Genomic DNA, 15049 nt, shown 5'->3' with positions numbered 1-15049 from the left:
CATGCTTTTAGCTAGCCTACACCCACAACACTTCAGGTATCTGAAGACATGCTGGTTGGTATACTGGCCATGCCCATTTTATGAAGCACTTTCAGCTTCAGCGTCATTACACTCAGTGCAACAGGTGAACTACAGTCAGTGAGTCTTACAAGTACATACATACACACACACACACACACACACACACACACATACACACAAGCAGCAGCTCGAATGGGGAATCCGCAGCACTGTCGCATTATTATCCCGTTTTTCATTGTATTACTGGCGCTTGTTGGCATTTTCCTGCTCGCATTCAACACCAAGGATGTGAAGGAACCGGCGCAATATATGGTAAATTCTCCTTCTTTATTATCAGTGTTTACTGACTGTAATAACACCAAGACTTTCACTAGGCAGTGGGCGCGGAGACTATTACAGCACCGAACGTGGACACATTTATTTGTTCTTAATCGAGTTGTTCATTGTGGTGGTCTACCAAGACTTGGTAATATAAGCGGTTTTTTAAATGCGCGTACATTCTGAAACTTACGGTAACTGAACGTGGATCTGACTGAACTGAACGTGCAGTGACTGAGTGACTGGCATTCTGTATAACTTACCTGCAGTAGTAAGAAAAATGAAACATTGAGCAGTGCATTCATCAGATTTATGTGGCATTATGAACCCAGAATAAATAGTGTTTAGAATAAATATACTCTGTGTTTAAGTTCCTATAAATGCCCTGCTGATGACATACACTCCACTGGTAGCCTGTATCTTTTTTTATTAATTGTTAAAATTAGCAAAATTATTATTTTTCTGAAGAATTCTGAGGAATGTTTTTGCTTCTAAGAGGTTTATTCTTGGTTGTTCTAAAACAACATTACAAAAATATTTGAGATGGGACGATCGATCGGCTATGAATCGGTATCGGCCGATTTTTAATCAAAATATATCGGCGATATTTCCTAAAAGTAGCCGATCCGATCGTGTGATATATAAAGATCACGTTAAGTTAACAGCTCAGTGGATTGATCCAGACTTTGAGCTACGAAGCACCAACCATCACATCACCATTCATCAACAATCGTACAGAAACCATCGTGAAAGCTCTTACGATGTAATTTTGCTGATTGTAATATTTACTTTAAAAAGATAATTCAACCCGGTCACATCTGAGTCGATTCTATCAGCACGTTATGTAAACTCCTGGTTCACTTTGGTAAATCGTAAGCGGTTCTTGCTTGTGATGTAGATGAGAACAGAAAACGTTACAGAGCCAATCAGAGGCAAAAGTTTATTCATTACCAAATTCGTTAGTTCAGGATCATCTGCTGAACTTTTAGAAAACTTTTAGCTCCTTAGACGGAACGAGTCTGACGGTCGGTTACAGATCTGTGGTAATAGCAGTTTAATTAAGCTTTTTAATTAAGCTTTTTAATGTAAGAGTCACACAAAATGTTCTGTATTAGTTGGTGTTTATTTAAAACCACGACATTTAATTAATAACAGTAAACACGGAGAGATAACTGAGAAGAGAAACTTACGCTTCACATAAAAACGAATCAACTCATGAATCCCCCCTCTACTTAGAATTGTTAAACCTTTATTGGAAAAATACACATCTACATTTAAGCATCACTGGATGTGTTTAATAGAGGTGACATTCTGGAGCAGACTATCATTTGGCCCTTGACTGATCTGCTGTGTCTGAACCCGTATACTACCTTAATAAATAGTCCGCCGCCATAAAACAATATGAGTTAGTATTTGGTAAAATACTCTCTTCTCGCTTTAAAGAAATACACACCTGATTGAACAAAATGGTTAAAAGGTGATTTGCCTGTGTGTTATGATTTGTGGCTTATTTTTTACATTCAAAGTATGTGTACATTCAAATTTAAACTCCTCGATGATAGTACAGAAGAGGCTTATTTGCATTGTGTAATGACATCTGATATCTGTAGTTTGTCCCTCAGTCACAGGTTTAATCCCAGATAGCTTCATATTTCCCTGGGTCTAAGTGCGTGCCATAGTAATGCATTAATGTGGTTTGCCTCCAGGTATGCCAGTTTTCTTTCAGCTTTTAAAAACATGCAGAAGGTGGACTGACTTTTTTAAATTGCCTCTGGGTGTGAGTCAGTAAAAGTATCAGTGCCCTTTGATCTTTTTATGCCCTGGGTGTAGTCATGTCCTGCTTTTTGCTGATTTGCAGCTGGAATTGCTGCCTAGGGGTTCTACAAAGTTCTGAATATTTTTGTGAAAAATAGATTTCAGTTTTTAATACATTTTCCAACACTGTGTTTACTTACTGTCATTATGGGTGATTAAGTGTAGATGGGTGGGTAAAAATTACATAGTAAAGAAAAATTTAGAGGTCTAAATACTTTTTGAATCCATAGTATATGCACCATTTTATTTAATAATTGAAGATGTCCATTTGTTATAAACATTTGGTTGTTTTTGTTATAAAGCTACATAAAGAGATTTTTGACTATACTAAAGTTTTCCCAGCCGTTATTTTTACCTCCTGTAGAATTGCACACTGTACCTTTGGTGTCATATTTGCAAAATGCCATTTCCCATGGAGAGTAGCAACAGTGTTGAATTTCCCTCATTGTATTATTGTGGATTATTGAACACCCAGGTCTCCAGAACCTGGCTTTGTAGCTTTTACAGCTTTGTGTATCCTATGAATGTGCCTCTTGATTACAAACTTTGATTGTCTATAAACTTTAGAATAAATGAAATCTCCTCTTTGCTTATTTTCTGTGCCTAGTATGCTGTCAAAACATTTCTGAGCACTAAGTCTAGGACTTCACAAGAAATCTAAAGGAGTCCTGTGTTATATGGTACACAGTTTTTTTGTGAGATGTATTGTCCTATAGTGCATTCATTTTGGGGTAAATAATGCACACGTTTGGCTGTCAACATTATCATAAAGACAATAGAATTTGTTAGACCATTCGACCTTCTTTCAATGTTTCAGTTACTCCAATGTCCAGTTCTGATGCCTGTGTGCTTACAGATGGTGTTCTTTATATTGAACAGGAGTAAGCAGGGGCACTTTGCCTGCCTGGCAAATTGTTCATATGATATAATATGATATGCTAGAGAAGCTACAGTCAGTAACTGTATACTCATCCCACATCAAGTGCATTCTGCTTTACAATAAATGCTTTCTGAATGATCAGTTGAATGCAGGACAGTGAGAACTGTCTGATCATGTTCTGTATTAGTTTTTATGTGCAGTAGATCTATTCATTATTAATAGGGGCTGGTCAGCCCTGTCCAACATAAAAAGCCACATTAAAACACTTAAAAAGCATTAATAAAGAACAAATATACAAAGAACAATCCTCAGAGGCAGTACGCACCTAAACAATGTCACTGTCAATATTTTAGGTATCCATAGATACACATTGTTTTCATTCCTCTTTATGGTTGAAGTGGTTTCATGAATAGAAAACATTAGAATAAAATAAACAGTTTGCTTTATTAATACTGTACTTCAACACTTTACTTTAAACAAGATTGACACAAAACAGCAGCATGTTCTGCTTGACTAAAGATATAGAATCTATTGCCTTGGGGTCTTGGCACATTCGAACCTGCTACATTTAGTTTTGGCTAAAAATCAAAAAACTTCAATCTCTTACTCACAAAAGTTTACTGATTCTTTATCCCAGTTTATCCCATTCTTCATGGCAGAACCTCTCAAACGTAGTCAGACTGGACGTTTATCACCTGCCATTGAGCTTACCCTGCAGATGGTTGATGGGGTTTAAGTTGCTGAGATCTTGCCATTCAGGGACAGTCAGACTTGCCCCAAAACATGTCTGGTGTTGTTTTTGCTGTGTGTTATGAGTCAGGTTTACCCCTGTCTAAGTGTTATTTGGCATCAATCATCTCTCATCTCAAATCTTATAAGTCTACATGTCTGAGAAGATGACATGATGCTGCCACCACTATTACTATGTTTAACAGTAAGGAAGCTGTTTACCAGGTTATGTGCTTAAGTTCCAGCTTATCAGACCGAATAATCTTTCTCCTCATGTTGCCAGAGTCTTAACATGCTGTTTAACAAATCCTAACAATACAGTTGCTTTTGTCTTGCCATTTTGCCATAAATGTGTCATAAAAGGCTAGATTTATAGAGCGCTGCTGGGATCGTAGTTTGTGCAACAGGTTCTTCTGGAGCTTGTTTAGACTGACTTTTGGGTTTATTTCCACCTCTCTGACCAATACCATTCTTGCCTGGATGCCTGATTTGGCTGTACAGCAAACCTATTAAACATTTAAGGTTGTGCCAAGCTTCTTCCATTTTTGAAATTTTAAATTACTGAGGTCATTGAGGTCCTGGGAACCCTCTTAGTGTAAATTGTGTTGTAAATTGTGGGCCCTTATAGACCTAGGTGTGGTCTTTCCAAACTTTGTTTAATTACTGAAATTGAAACAGGTGGACAACTGAGTTGTAGACACAGCTCAAGGGAAATTAAAGCAAACGGGATTCACCTGTTCACAATCTGGAGTTCCACGACAATGGATTTAAATATTTGAATATTTTTGACAGTAAAAGATTTCAGTTTTTGATTTTGCATACAAAGTGCATACAGTCTCCCTGTGACAATTCATTCTTTACAGCTGCACCGGCTACTTTAAAACAGCAACAGTATTAAATCTAAGCATCTGTAATAACAGGTCTTGCTAAAGGCAGACATGGTGTAAGCTGTGGTGTCATATTTTTAAAAACGTGCAATGGCAATACTGTTTTATTTTTAAATCAAGAGATCCTAGCCAAACAAAAGCTTGAAGGCACGTCTTTACGATCATATCCTTCATCCTTCTTTACTTTTATGCGAAGTCATTTTATCTGATTTTGGGACATGACTATAAAAAGTAAGTTTCATACAGGGGTTAAGGTCAGGGGTCTGACATTTAAAATCCTGGTGGTCCTGTCAGATTGTGTGGCTTCTAGCGTTTCCACTTTACAAGCGGAACAACACTGAAATCCTCACCAGGGCAGCTTGTTCAAGGCAGAAATTTGACAAACTGACCTTTTGGAAATGTGCTGTTTTATTTATTATTTTATTTAAATTTAAAAGTTACTAACAACCCATTCGACTACCAGTTTTTGTCAATAAAGACTACTTGGCCGTGTGCTTGATAAATTTTTTAACAATGGGTGTGGCCAAAATATCCAAATTTTGTAGTTAGATGTATCTACATACCTTTGGGTGTTTATTGTTCCTTCATGGGGTAGGACATTTGTACCTTTATTATGTTTTGTACCTTCATTTAGAGACAAAAAATATATAAGTACACTTAATTAAGCCTTAAGGTAATATAGTGTGCTTGTACAGTACCTTATTCATTTACTGTTAAGCAGTGTAACAAAAAACTGTAAATACAGAAAATATTCACCTTTAGTTTTTAAGTCATTGCACCTGAATAAGTAAACACAAAAACACTTGAGTACACAAACACTAGATCACTGACAGGCAAATCACACTGAGCCGGAGTAAAGCTGTACGCAAACGCAGCAAAAGGGTGGAGTGCAGAAATGACAACACTGCTCTTATACATGTGTTGTCTTGTTCATATTATTCTACCACATTGCAATGAGTCTTTTTTTTCCATAATGAGGTGGCAACAAAACAGTAAGCTTGTTTTGTTGTCCCTTAGAAATGTACGGTTGCCAAAACTGGTTTTATCTGAGAGTCTAAGCCATCCAGATCCAATAAGTCTTCTGTCATGAGAAGCCAGCAGGTCTGTTAAGTGTACTTAATCATAATGTGAGGTGTAATCTACAAGGTGTTCTTGGCACGGCTCACTTACAGCCAGCTGTAGAATTTTTGGCACACATGTTTTAAATAGATGTGATTAATTTGCTTCATTTAGCATTAGAGTACTTCTTAATACACAATCTCTATATATCGTTCCAGCTCCTAGGTCATCTCTTGTGGATATTTTAGCTCACGCCACAGGTTTGAAACAGGCTTTATTTTTATACAGTGTTTTTATTTTCTTAAAATACATTTGCCGTAATTGAAAGTTACATTTGTATATGCTTTGATATATATATATACACTGTATATATATATATATATATATATATATATATATATATATATATATATATATATATAGTGCTTATATGTTTGTGTTGTGTGTTTTGCAGTATGGCATTGTTTTGGATGCAGGGTCCTCCCACACAGCTATGTTCATCTACAAGTGGCCTGTGGACAAGCAAAATGGCACGGGCATCGTCAGCCAGCACAGCGAGTGCCATGTGAAGGGTGAGACTATGCAAGAGTGTGTGTGTGTGTGTATGTGTGTGTGTGTGTGTCAGTTTGCTTGCATAGGGTAAGAAAGGAAGTTTGAATGAGGAAATCAGTTAGTGGATGCAACAGTGGGTAAATGTGAGAGATATGTGAGAGACATACATGACAAAACGTAACCAAAAAATGTATGATGTAAATATCAAGATAATGATGGTTTTATAATGTTAATAATAGAAAGGACAGAATCACTTGGGAAAGCTCTTTTTAAAATACAGTTAGCCAAGATGCTAGAATTCAGGGAAATATTAGCTTCAGATGAGCTAGTGTTGCTTTGATTGATAGCTGCCATTCAAAAACCTTTTGTATTAAAGCCTGATGCAAAAAAATGCAAATGTCAGATGAAGTTAGTGTCAGGTGCACACAACTGAGCGATTACAAAATAGGGATATGATCTGATGAGTCCCCCTTTAATCATATTTCTCACACTGGATTTAAATTTGAAGAATTTGTTAACACTCAGTGTTTGCTTCCTACTGATACGCTATAAACAGATCACCATATTGTTCGCTGGTGGGTCCATAAAAGTGTTAGCCTTTAATCACCATCCAAGCATGTAGCAGCCAACAAACATAAGGTCTGAAAACAAAACAAAATTTAAATATTATTAAATCTTTTTAAACTTCTGGATCACATACTGTAAAATAGATCATCAGCACCTTTATTTTTAATTGAAGACTTTTTGTTCTATGAAGTACACTTTATTTTTTATTATGTGCCATTCAGGAACCTTTTGATACAGAAGGTTGTCTACACTATCAACATACTATCATAAACTATTAAATACTGACATAATAACAATCCAAGAAGAATTTGTTTGGGGCTCTGATATAATCATGTTTTTTTTTTCTATTTTGTACACCTTCTGTATTTCTTTAACTACACTAAGGTTATGCTTGCTCTTACTATATCTTCTACGAAAAACTCCAAAACAGTTGTTGGTTTTGAATAAATTAAAAAAGAAAAAAAGAATAATCTGACAATGTCCGACAAAGCCTAACAGTGATATTACAGCTGTCCTGCACCACATTAACATGGTTATATTTTGTCTAAGAATATATTTTATGCTTACTTTTTGTCTCGTCTGCCCACAGAACCCATTTCTTGTCAAAGTCGTGAGTAGCGGACTTTGTCAGCGTACATTTGTGATCAAAGGAAACAGATCACCATATTGTAGATTCAGAAATTTTGCCCCAAAATGCTTTTATTTTTTGTAGACCTCCTCATGACCTTCAGGGCAAAATACAATTCTGTTTTCTTCCAGAAATTATTAATTAATTATGCCCCAGCAGTGGGTATGGGCAAATACAGGCTTGTAGCTGGATTAATAGCCATTGCCTTATTTCTTACAGTCAGTTTTTTACCCAAGTGAACCACAAAGTGATGGACAATCGTACAAGAGATTTTAAAGACCTACACTAAAAATACTAATTTACATAGAAATGATAATTGGCACATGGTTTCTGTTCAAAATATGTAGATTTTTTGTAATTAAAAGGTTCAGTAAAAATGATATGAGATTAAGCCTATTAACATTCTCAGCAATTTTTTAAAGCTATTAACAAATGACCAAATATGACTGTTTCTATTCAATTTTTTCAACTTACTTGCAGTAAGTTCTCAGTTACAAATAGAATATAGTTCCTTTTCTTTAAAGTTCTTTAATCAACAAAATTCTAAGAAAAAAAACAAAAAACTCATGGTCATGATATGCCACAGAAAGGTCTGCAATCTCTGATAACTGCTGACAGTGCTGACACTACAAGGAAGCATCTGGCATACAGAAACTACTTTTCCCCTTTTTCTTGGTTTGCTCTTTTTTTAGCACTCATAATTGTAAATAATAATAAACTGAAAATAAGCAGTGATGTTTTTTTTCATGTGTAGGAGGAGGAATATCCAGCTATGCTGCCCAAAAAGGAGGTGCTGCCAAGAGCCTAGAAATGTGCATGCAACAGGCCGTGATTGATATTCCCAAAGACAGGCATCACCTTACGCCTGTGTATCTTGGAGCTACAGCTGGCATGAGGCTTCTAAAGTGAGTCACACAACCTAGAGTCCAAATTCTCAAGTACCTAATCAATCTTTCGCCAAATATAATGGCAGAACACTGTTCTGGCTGAATGCTGTGACTGCATGATGCAGGCCTGCTGTCAGTAATGCATGTGTGTGTTGTTTGTACAGCATTTCTTATCCAAAAGAGACCAGTGCTATTTTGGAAGAAGTGCGAGAGAAACTGAAGAGCTACCCATTTCAATTTAAAGGGGCCACCATATTGACAGGACAAGAGGAAGGAGCGTATGGCTGGGTCACGGTCAACTACCTGTTAGAAAACTTTATCAAGGTAAAGGCAGAAACAAGGCACATTCTAAGGATTGTATATAATATTTTTGGCATTATTAAATGTGTGTATTTAAAATGTGAGTATTTACACCACCACCCTTTTTCAAATAAATTTTCATTTCAGTCTTATCAACTGCTTTATCCTTGTCAGGGTGTCAATCCTTTGCAGGGCTTTGGCTATCCCCCCCACCTCAGACATAGCCAATCATATCTGTGTAAGTGCCTGGCTGGCTGATAGCACTGCTGAGATTCAAACCCTGCTGACATATAGCTTGGTAGGGGGGCGCAGATTACACTATCATGCCCACTTGCCATTCCATTCATGGCCGACAGATGGGCCTTTCTCCGTTCTTTTTTCAAGAACTTGGTCATTGCATGTGGGTGGACTGAGTAGTTGGCCCAATTGGGACAACTGGTCCTTATTCTGATTCTGTCTCTTTTTTGGCTGTAGATGTTGTGCATTTTCTACTAATACTTTTAATTAGAAGTTAAGCAACCTGCATCATTTAATTTTAATGGTATGGTGAACTGGATTTAAGATATGATCACTGTTTACTCCACTGTTAAACTGTTTTTAGGTTTTTTTTTATTACATGCTATACAATCTTCCTTAAGAACTACCTGGCTGTACTATAGAAGCTGTTTTTACTTCAGACTTTTAATACAGTGGGAATTGTCCTGAAATCCTGACACTAATTTATTGTCTGCTTTTGCTCCGGACCTCTTTCTGCTTTTCTCATTAGTATGGTTTTGTAGGCCGCTGGCTTTCCCCTGGCAAAGAAACGGTTGGTGCTTTAGATTTTGGTGGTGCCTCCACTCAGATTACTTTTGAGACCAAGGACAAGGTTGAAGACAAGCAAAACCTGATGACGTTGCGACTGTATGGCCAAAACTACAGCGTCTACACTCAAAGCTTCCTGTGCTACGGCAGGGACCAGATGTTACGTCGTCTGCTGTCTCACTTGGTGAAGGTAAACCCTGCTGGCATACAACTGTCTTTACATTAAGAAATAATATACCAAATAACAAGAACTATAAAAAGTCACAAATTGTCAGAATGATTTCTGTGGCACTTTTTTTGGGCCACATTAAAAATTAATCTGTGTCAGATATTTAAGTGATAATTTTTATACAAAAGGTAAAAATAAAAACTGTATGCAAACACCTCTCTATATTTACACATATTTACCATAATAAAAACGTTTGAGCTCTATGAAAATTATGAAACTGTCCTGCCATGCCAGAATAACAGGCCAGGTAGCTAACTGCTAATGCACTCATATTGGCACACATGAAGCCATGCTCTTGTAGTGTGTGCAGAATAAGGCTTTCTCTTACCAGTTACCAGTTCATCCGCTTATTGTGCAGTGTTGCACTGCAAAATGCTACAACTTCTTTGGAAATGGGGTTTGTAGATCTATATGCACCAAAAATAACCTTTGTTCTAAAATTAGTAAGATCGTTTTCTTATGCCATCTTAAACAAAAATCAGGGTCAACTGTTTAATGTCTTAAGCATGTCAAAAGGATGGTTTATAAATGCACCTGCATGACAGTGCTTACATACTTTCAGTCATCTTTGTGTTATGTTGCTCATCTATGTATTCAAGTCAAAGAAGAAAGGAACAGTTCTTAACTTAGTAGGAGTTTTAAATATTTTATAACATTGCAGTGTAGTACATAGAACACAAATTATGTGTCATATTGCAACACTAAATATGAACCAGTCTCGCTGTATGAAAGTTCCATTAAACTGCCAGGAAGTGTTGAAATAGAAAACCACATCTTAATGTCACTGATGGTGCAGCATAGAAGAAAAGCATTTAAAAGATGTGACTCAGTAAATTGTGTGCGGGTGGCACAGCGGTCAAGGCCTTGTGATTGATTGGCTTTCCGGCCAGGCTGTTCTACTGCGTTGTGAGCAGTGATTCTTGGAAAACCAGACCCACCACGACCCTGAAAAGGTTAAATCCATGGTAAAACTTGAAAATGAAGTGAAATGAAAACTTAGGTAAAGAATAACTCTGAACACTATGCTCTCTTGGTAAAATTATTAAAGAACAGACTTTTACCACTTACAGCCAAGGCCTGTCTGTTTATTAGAGTAATTGGTAATGTCAGAGACACCTTGGGGCCTTGTAACAAAGAAAATATTGAAAAGAATGTTTGCCATTAGCTTGAATATAACATTATTTAAATTAACCAGCCAAAGTCTGTGCCCTTAGAACTGGTGTGGTAAGGGATTACCCTGTGCGTTTGTGTGTGTGTGGAGCTTTTTTTAATTAGTGTTGCTGTCTCAACATTTGTCTTATTAAGTTAATAAGAACTAACGGTCCTACTAACGGAACTAACATTTTCCAAGCTGTTACCATTTACACTTATACTTTTAAGGTGTAAAAAATATAATATAATAATAATTTATAATTATATATTAAATAATATTAAATATATATTTTTTTGTTTTCATCTGAGATGGAAAAGTGGGTGTCCTACATTACCATAGTTGTTTCCCAACTTTATTCAGAGGGCCTAGCTGGTTATATATATTATGGTTATATGTATATATAAATTACACATCTTACACATAATTATAATTTTATTTATTTGACATACTGTGCTATAAATGTTACAGCTCCTTCAGTCTTATGGTCAGTTTTATTTACAACTGTCTAGTTTATTAATCTGACGCTGTGCATTGCTAGTTTACAATGATGTAATGGCGCCACCAAAGGGTAAAACAAAACTAGCAAAATGCTGACGACCACTTATGAATGTATTCTGAGAGAGAACCTGCAGTCTTCATGCTGGCCTTACATTACAAGTTAAAGTTTGAATTCATGTCTTGAGCTGTCTGTTTTATGATGTTGCATATTTTAAACATCATTAACTTTTTGCTGTTTAGTTGGGCTAGCATAATGCAGGCTAGCATAATGCTAATCTATATGTAAACTAACTACTAGGAAACTAATAACAAAAAAACAATAACCTAAATAAAAACTACTTAATTATAATTAGAATAAGATATTTGTCATTAAAAAAATAAATCAAATTAGGTTCCTACAGACTCAGAAATCCACTCCCAATAATTAAAAATATCTACTAGCATAGTCTGTAACTTTTTCATAAGTAGATTTGATCATAAATAGATTATGTATTTTACTCGAGGTAGCTTTTGTAATACTTTTACAGAAAAAAAACAGAAACAAGTAAAATAATTTCCATTTATTTCAATATAAAAAAAGACCATAAAAGTTTGCTATTTCTCCTTCACTCGCTCTCTTTCTCTTAGTCTCAAGGCTCAGATGGCACCATAATGAACCCCTGCTATCCAAAGGATTACAATGTGAACAAGACATTGGGCATGATCTTTGATTCCCCCTGCACAACCTCCAATAAACCCCCTCAGTTTGACGCTGACAAGAAGCTGCAAATCCTAGGCTCAGGAAACCATGAGCAGTGCTTGGGAAATATGTCCCAGATCTTCTCGTTTCAGTCATGCCGCTACTCCAAGTGCTCCTTTGATGGCGTCTTCCAGCCAAATGTCACTGGTAACTTTATGGTAAGAATATAATTATATTTATTTCTCATTACATTAATACATTTATCCAACCTAGCATATGATTAAATCTGTTGTTAAAGCACCCATTAACAAGTCATTTTTTAATCTTTTAAACAGTAAATGAAAGGTTCACTCTCTTTCTCTTCCTATGCTTATTTTTCACAGGCATTTTCAGCATTCTACTACACTTACTATTTCCTGCAAAAGGCCATAGGCATCACAGTAAAATCACCCGAGATCCTTAAGGAGGCAGCCAACACCGTTTGCAACATGAGCTTTCAGGAGGTTGGTCCCTCTGTGCTAATTTTGTCCTCTGCTATTCTGAGATACTGTTTTTTTAAACATCAGTATTTCCATGTTGCTTAAACAGGTGAGACATAAACAGTCATAAAATGATGTAAACTGAAGTGTCTATAACTGATAAATAATCTTTTTGGACATACTATTCCCAAACCATATGAATTATTAGGAGTTCCCCCTTGCTCCTCTGGTCAGATCAGTATTAACTAATGGCCAAAGTTTAGAAATAATGTGGGGTAACACATCTTTATTTCAACTTTTATAGACATGCACACTAGTCTATAAGTATTGACTGGATAGACAATCCATCTATCTGACATTTGTTTTTACCTGTTACATATGCATCTGTCCACCCGTCCATCCTTGTAGAGCACATTTAGCCATACCCCTCTGGATGTTGTAGTTTTTTTGGATGCTCATTATCTTTCTTTTTATTTAAAGATGCTAGAAAGGGCTCCAGATCAGCGCAACCGTCTGCAAGACTTCTGTGCAGCAACAGTCTTCATGCAAGTGATCTTACTACAAGGATATGGATTTGATAAGATCTCTTTTCCTCACATCTCCTTTCAAAAGAAGGTAAGAACTGAGAACAAAGCAAACAGCAAAATGTCTTAAACTGATGTGATATGAACATTGTATCTGTAGTTTATCTTAAATTGCTCACCTGATATAAATTAGTCTCTATTTTTGTTATACTTGTCCTGTCCATAGAACAAATTTATAGAAAATGCAGTTCAGGCTGCATAGTAGGATTGTTTAGTAGCTCTTTGTGTTCAATTGGATCTATATTAAAATACATTGTGGCTGTGAATAAGTCAGTATTTACCCATAATTATTATATTGTTAAATGTTTTATATTGGTAAGTTTTATACATACAAATATATTGATCAGTATGCTATCAGAAAAAATAAATAAACACTAACGCTTTGAATAATTTGTTGATTAACATTAATATTTACCTTTATTCTTTATTTTTAGGCGGGTGGCACGTCAATTGGCTGGGCCCTTGGTTACATCCTAAATCTGAGCAGTCTCCTGCCGTCTGAGAGCATCGGATTCAGGAAAGCTCTGGGTCAAAGTTCCTGGAATATGCTCATCTTCCTCTTTGCCATTCTCATTTTTGTAGCACTGGTATCTGTTTTTATTCTCATGTGCCGCAAGAAGAAAGGAAATGACAATGTTATTTAATGATAAATGTCCAGCACTGTGATTTCTTCATTTATGTGTTATGCACTGAACTGGCCAGCAGCAGCAAAGTATGGTTTATTAACAGATTTTAGCTGTAGCCGTGAAAGAGTAAAGAAATCATACACCAGTCCGGTAGACCAGGGTTTTTTAAATTTTTTTCATGTACATGTTATTAGCAGCAGAAATTCCACTTGATTTTATGACAGCTTTGAAGGGATCATTAATATATTGATCATTAATATAATAAATATATTCATATATTACTATGTACTTTTAACAAACACTGTAGCAATTCTGTAGCAATTTTAGTTTTGTACTCAATGTTAAACACATTTCACAACAGTTTTGTAAAGTAATTGTTTTAAATGTTACAGTTTAAATATTTTATATAATGTTTACAAATTATGAATTCAGGGACAATGCATTTTATACACTGAAAGCCATGATGGAGAAAACCTTTGACTTTAAATGTATTTTCTATGTGAATAAACACTGTGTTTTTTTATGTCTTTGTGTGTGTTTTGGACAGTTGCTTCAATAAAATTGACAATTTAGCTTAATAATAACAATTAACATTTACTACTGCTAACAAATGTTAAAAAAAACATGGATTAAGTTTGGAGAAATGGCAAAATGTTTAAATGCAAATTGATGAGGGCCTAATTGTAATGATGAGTCTACTGTGTTTAAGTACGTCTGAAAAAGCAAGGGGTGCTCACAGGGTTAGTACCCACTAACAGTGGTCCGAGAGAAAACAAACCATGAACAGCCTACAGGGTATTGAAAGGCCAGTACTTACTAATGCCAGAGCATAAAGAAGGCTATCCCATCTGCCTTGGACCAACAGAAGAGCTGCTGGAGATTATTCTACAGAATCTAAACAAAAATAGCCTACAGCAAGCCTGTCTGATTCGTCGCTATGCATATTGGTGTCTGTGTGCGTTTTCGTGCACTTTTGTGAGCCTCCGTGCAAGTTTGTGCGTTTTCGTTCGCTTTAGTGTCTCTCAGTGTCTTCGTGCGCCTTCGTGATTTTTCGTGCGCTTTCGTGTGTCTTCGTGCGCTTTCGTGTGTCATCGTGCGCCTTCGTGATTCTTCGTACGCTTTCGTGCCGTTTTGTCCTGTACGGGCTTTACACTTTTATTCAATCACTACAAATATAAACACATTGATGGCATGATGCAGTTAAGCTCATATTTTAAGCTCTGTTAACACACCAATACGGAGCTATTTCGGATTAGTGTGTTCATTGTTTTCAGTGAAAATAAGTTAACCTGCCAAACTTATCTGCTACATGGATTACACCTAACTTTGCACATGCACCATTTTTTTTATTTTA

General features: G+C 36.1%; 1 protein-coding gene across 1 annotated transcript; it reads left to right on the top strand.

The window, feature by feature from the left end:
* The first annotated feature begins 213 nt into the window (after positions 1–213).
* Positions 214–14144, top strand: entpd2a.2 (ectonucleoside triphosphate diphosphohydrolase 2a, tandem duplicate 2). Its single transcript, XM_063017807.1, has 9 exons — positions 214–333; positions 6164–6281; positions 8211–8361; positions 8508–8667; positions 9410–9637; positions 11955–12224; positions 12390–12509; positions 12966–13100; positions 13504–14144. Exons 1-9 carry the CDS (start codon positions 214–216, stop codon positions 13711–13713), a joined length of 1512 nt encoding a protein of 503 aa, XP_062873877.1. The 3' UTR covers positions 13714–14144.
* The last annotated feature ends 905 nt before the right edge of the window (positions 14145–15049 follow it).

The sequence above is a fragment of the Trichomycterus rosablanca genome, chromosome 21 (genome assembly GCF_030014385.1).
Source record: "Trichomycterus rosablanca isolate fTriRos1 chromosome 21, fTriRos1.hap1, whole genome shotgun sequence".
Lineage (NCBI taxonomy): Eukaryota > Metazoa > Chordata > Actinopteri > Siluriformes > Trichomycteridae > Trichomycterus > Trichomycterus rosablanca.
Note: the sequence above shows the minus strand (reverse complement) of the source record. Positions and strands in the feature narration are given on the sequence as shown.

Excerpts from the sequence above, each read along its gene's own strand:
- entpd2a.2 (XM_063017807.1), top strand. The coding sequence starts at position 214 with ATGGGGAATCCGCAGCACTGTCGCATTATTATCCCGTTTTTCATTGTA. Across the intron at positions 8,668-9,409 it reads TGTTAGAAAACTTTATCAAG|TATGGTTTTGTAGGCCGCTG; the intron begins GTAAAGGCAGAA and ends TTTTCTCATTAG. Across the intron at positions 9,638-11,954 it reads TGCTGTCTCACTTGGTGAAG|TCTCAAGGCTCAGATGGCAC; the intron begins GTAAACCCTGCT and ends TCTTTCTCTTAG.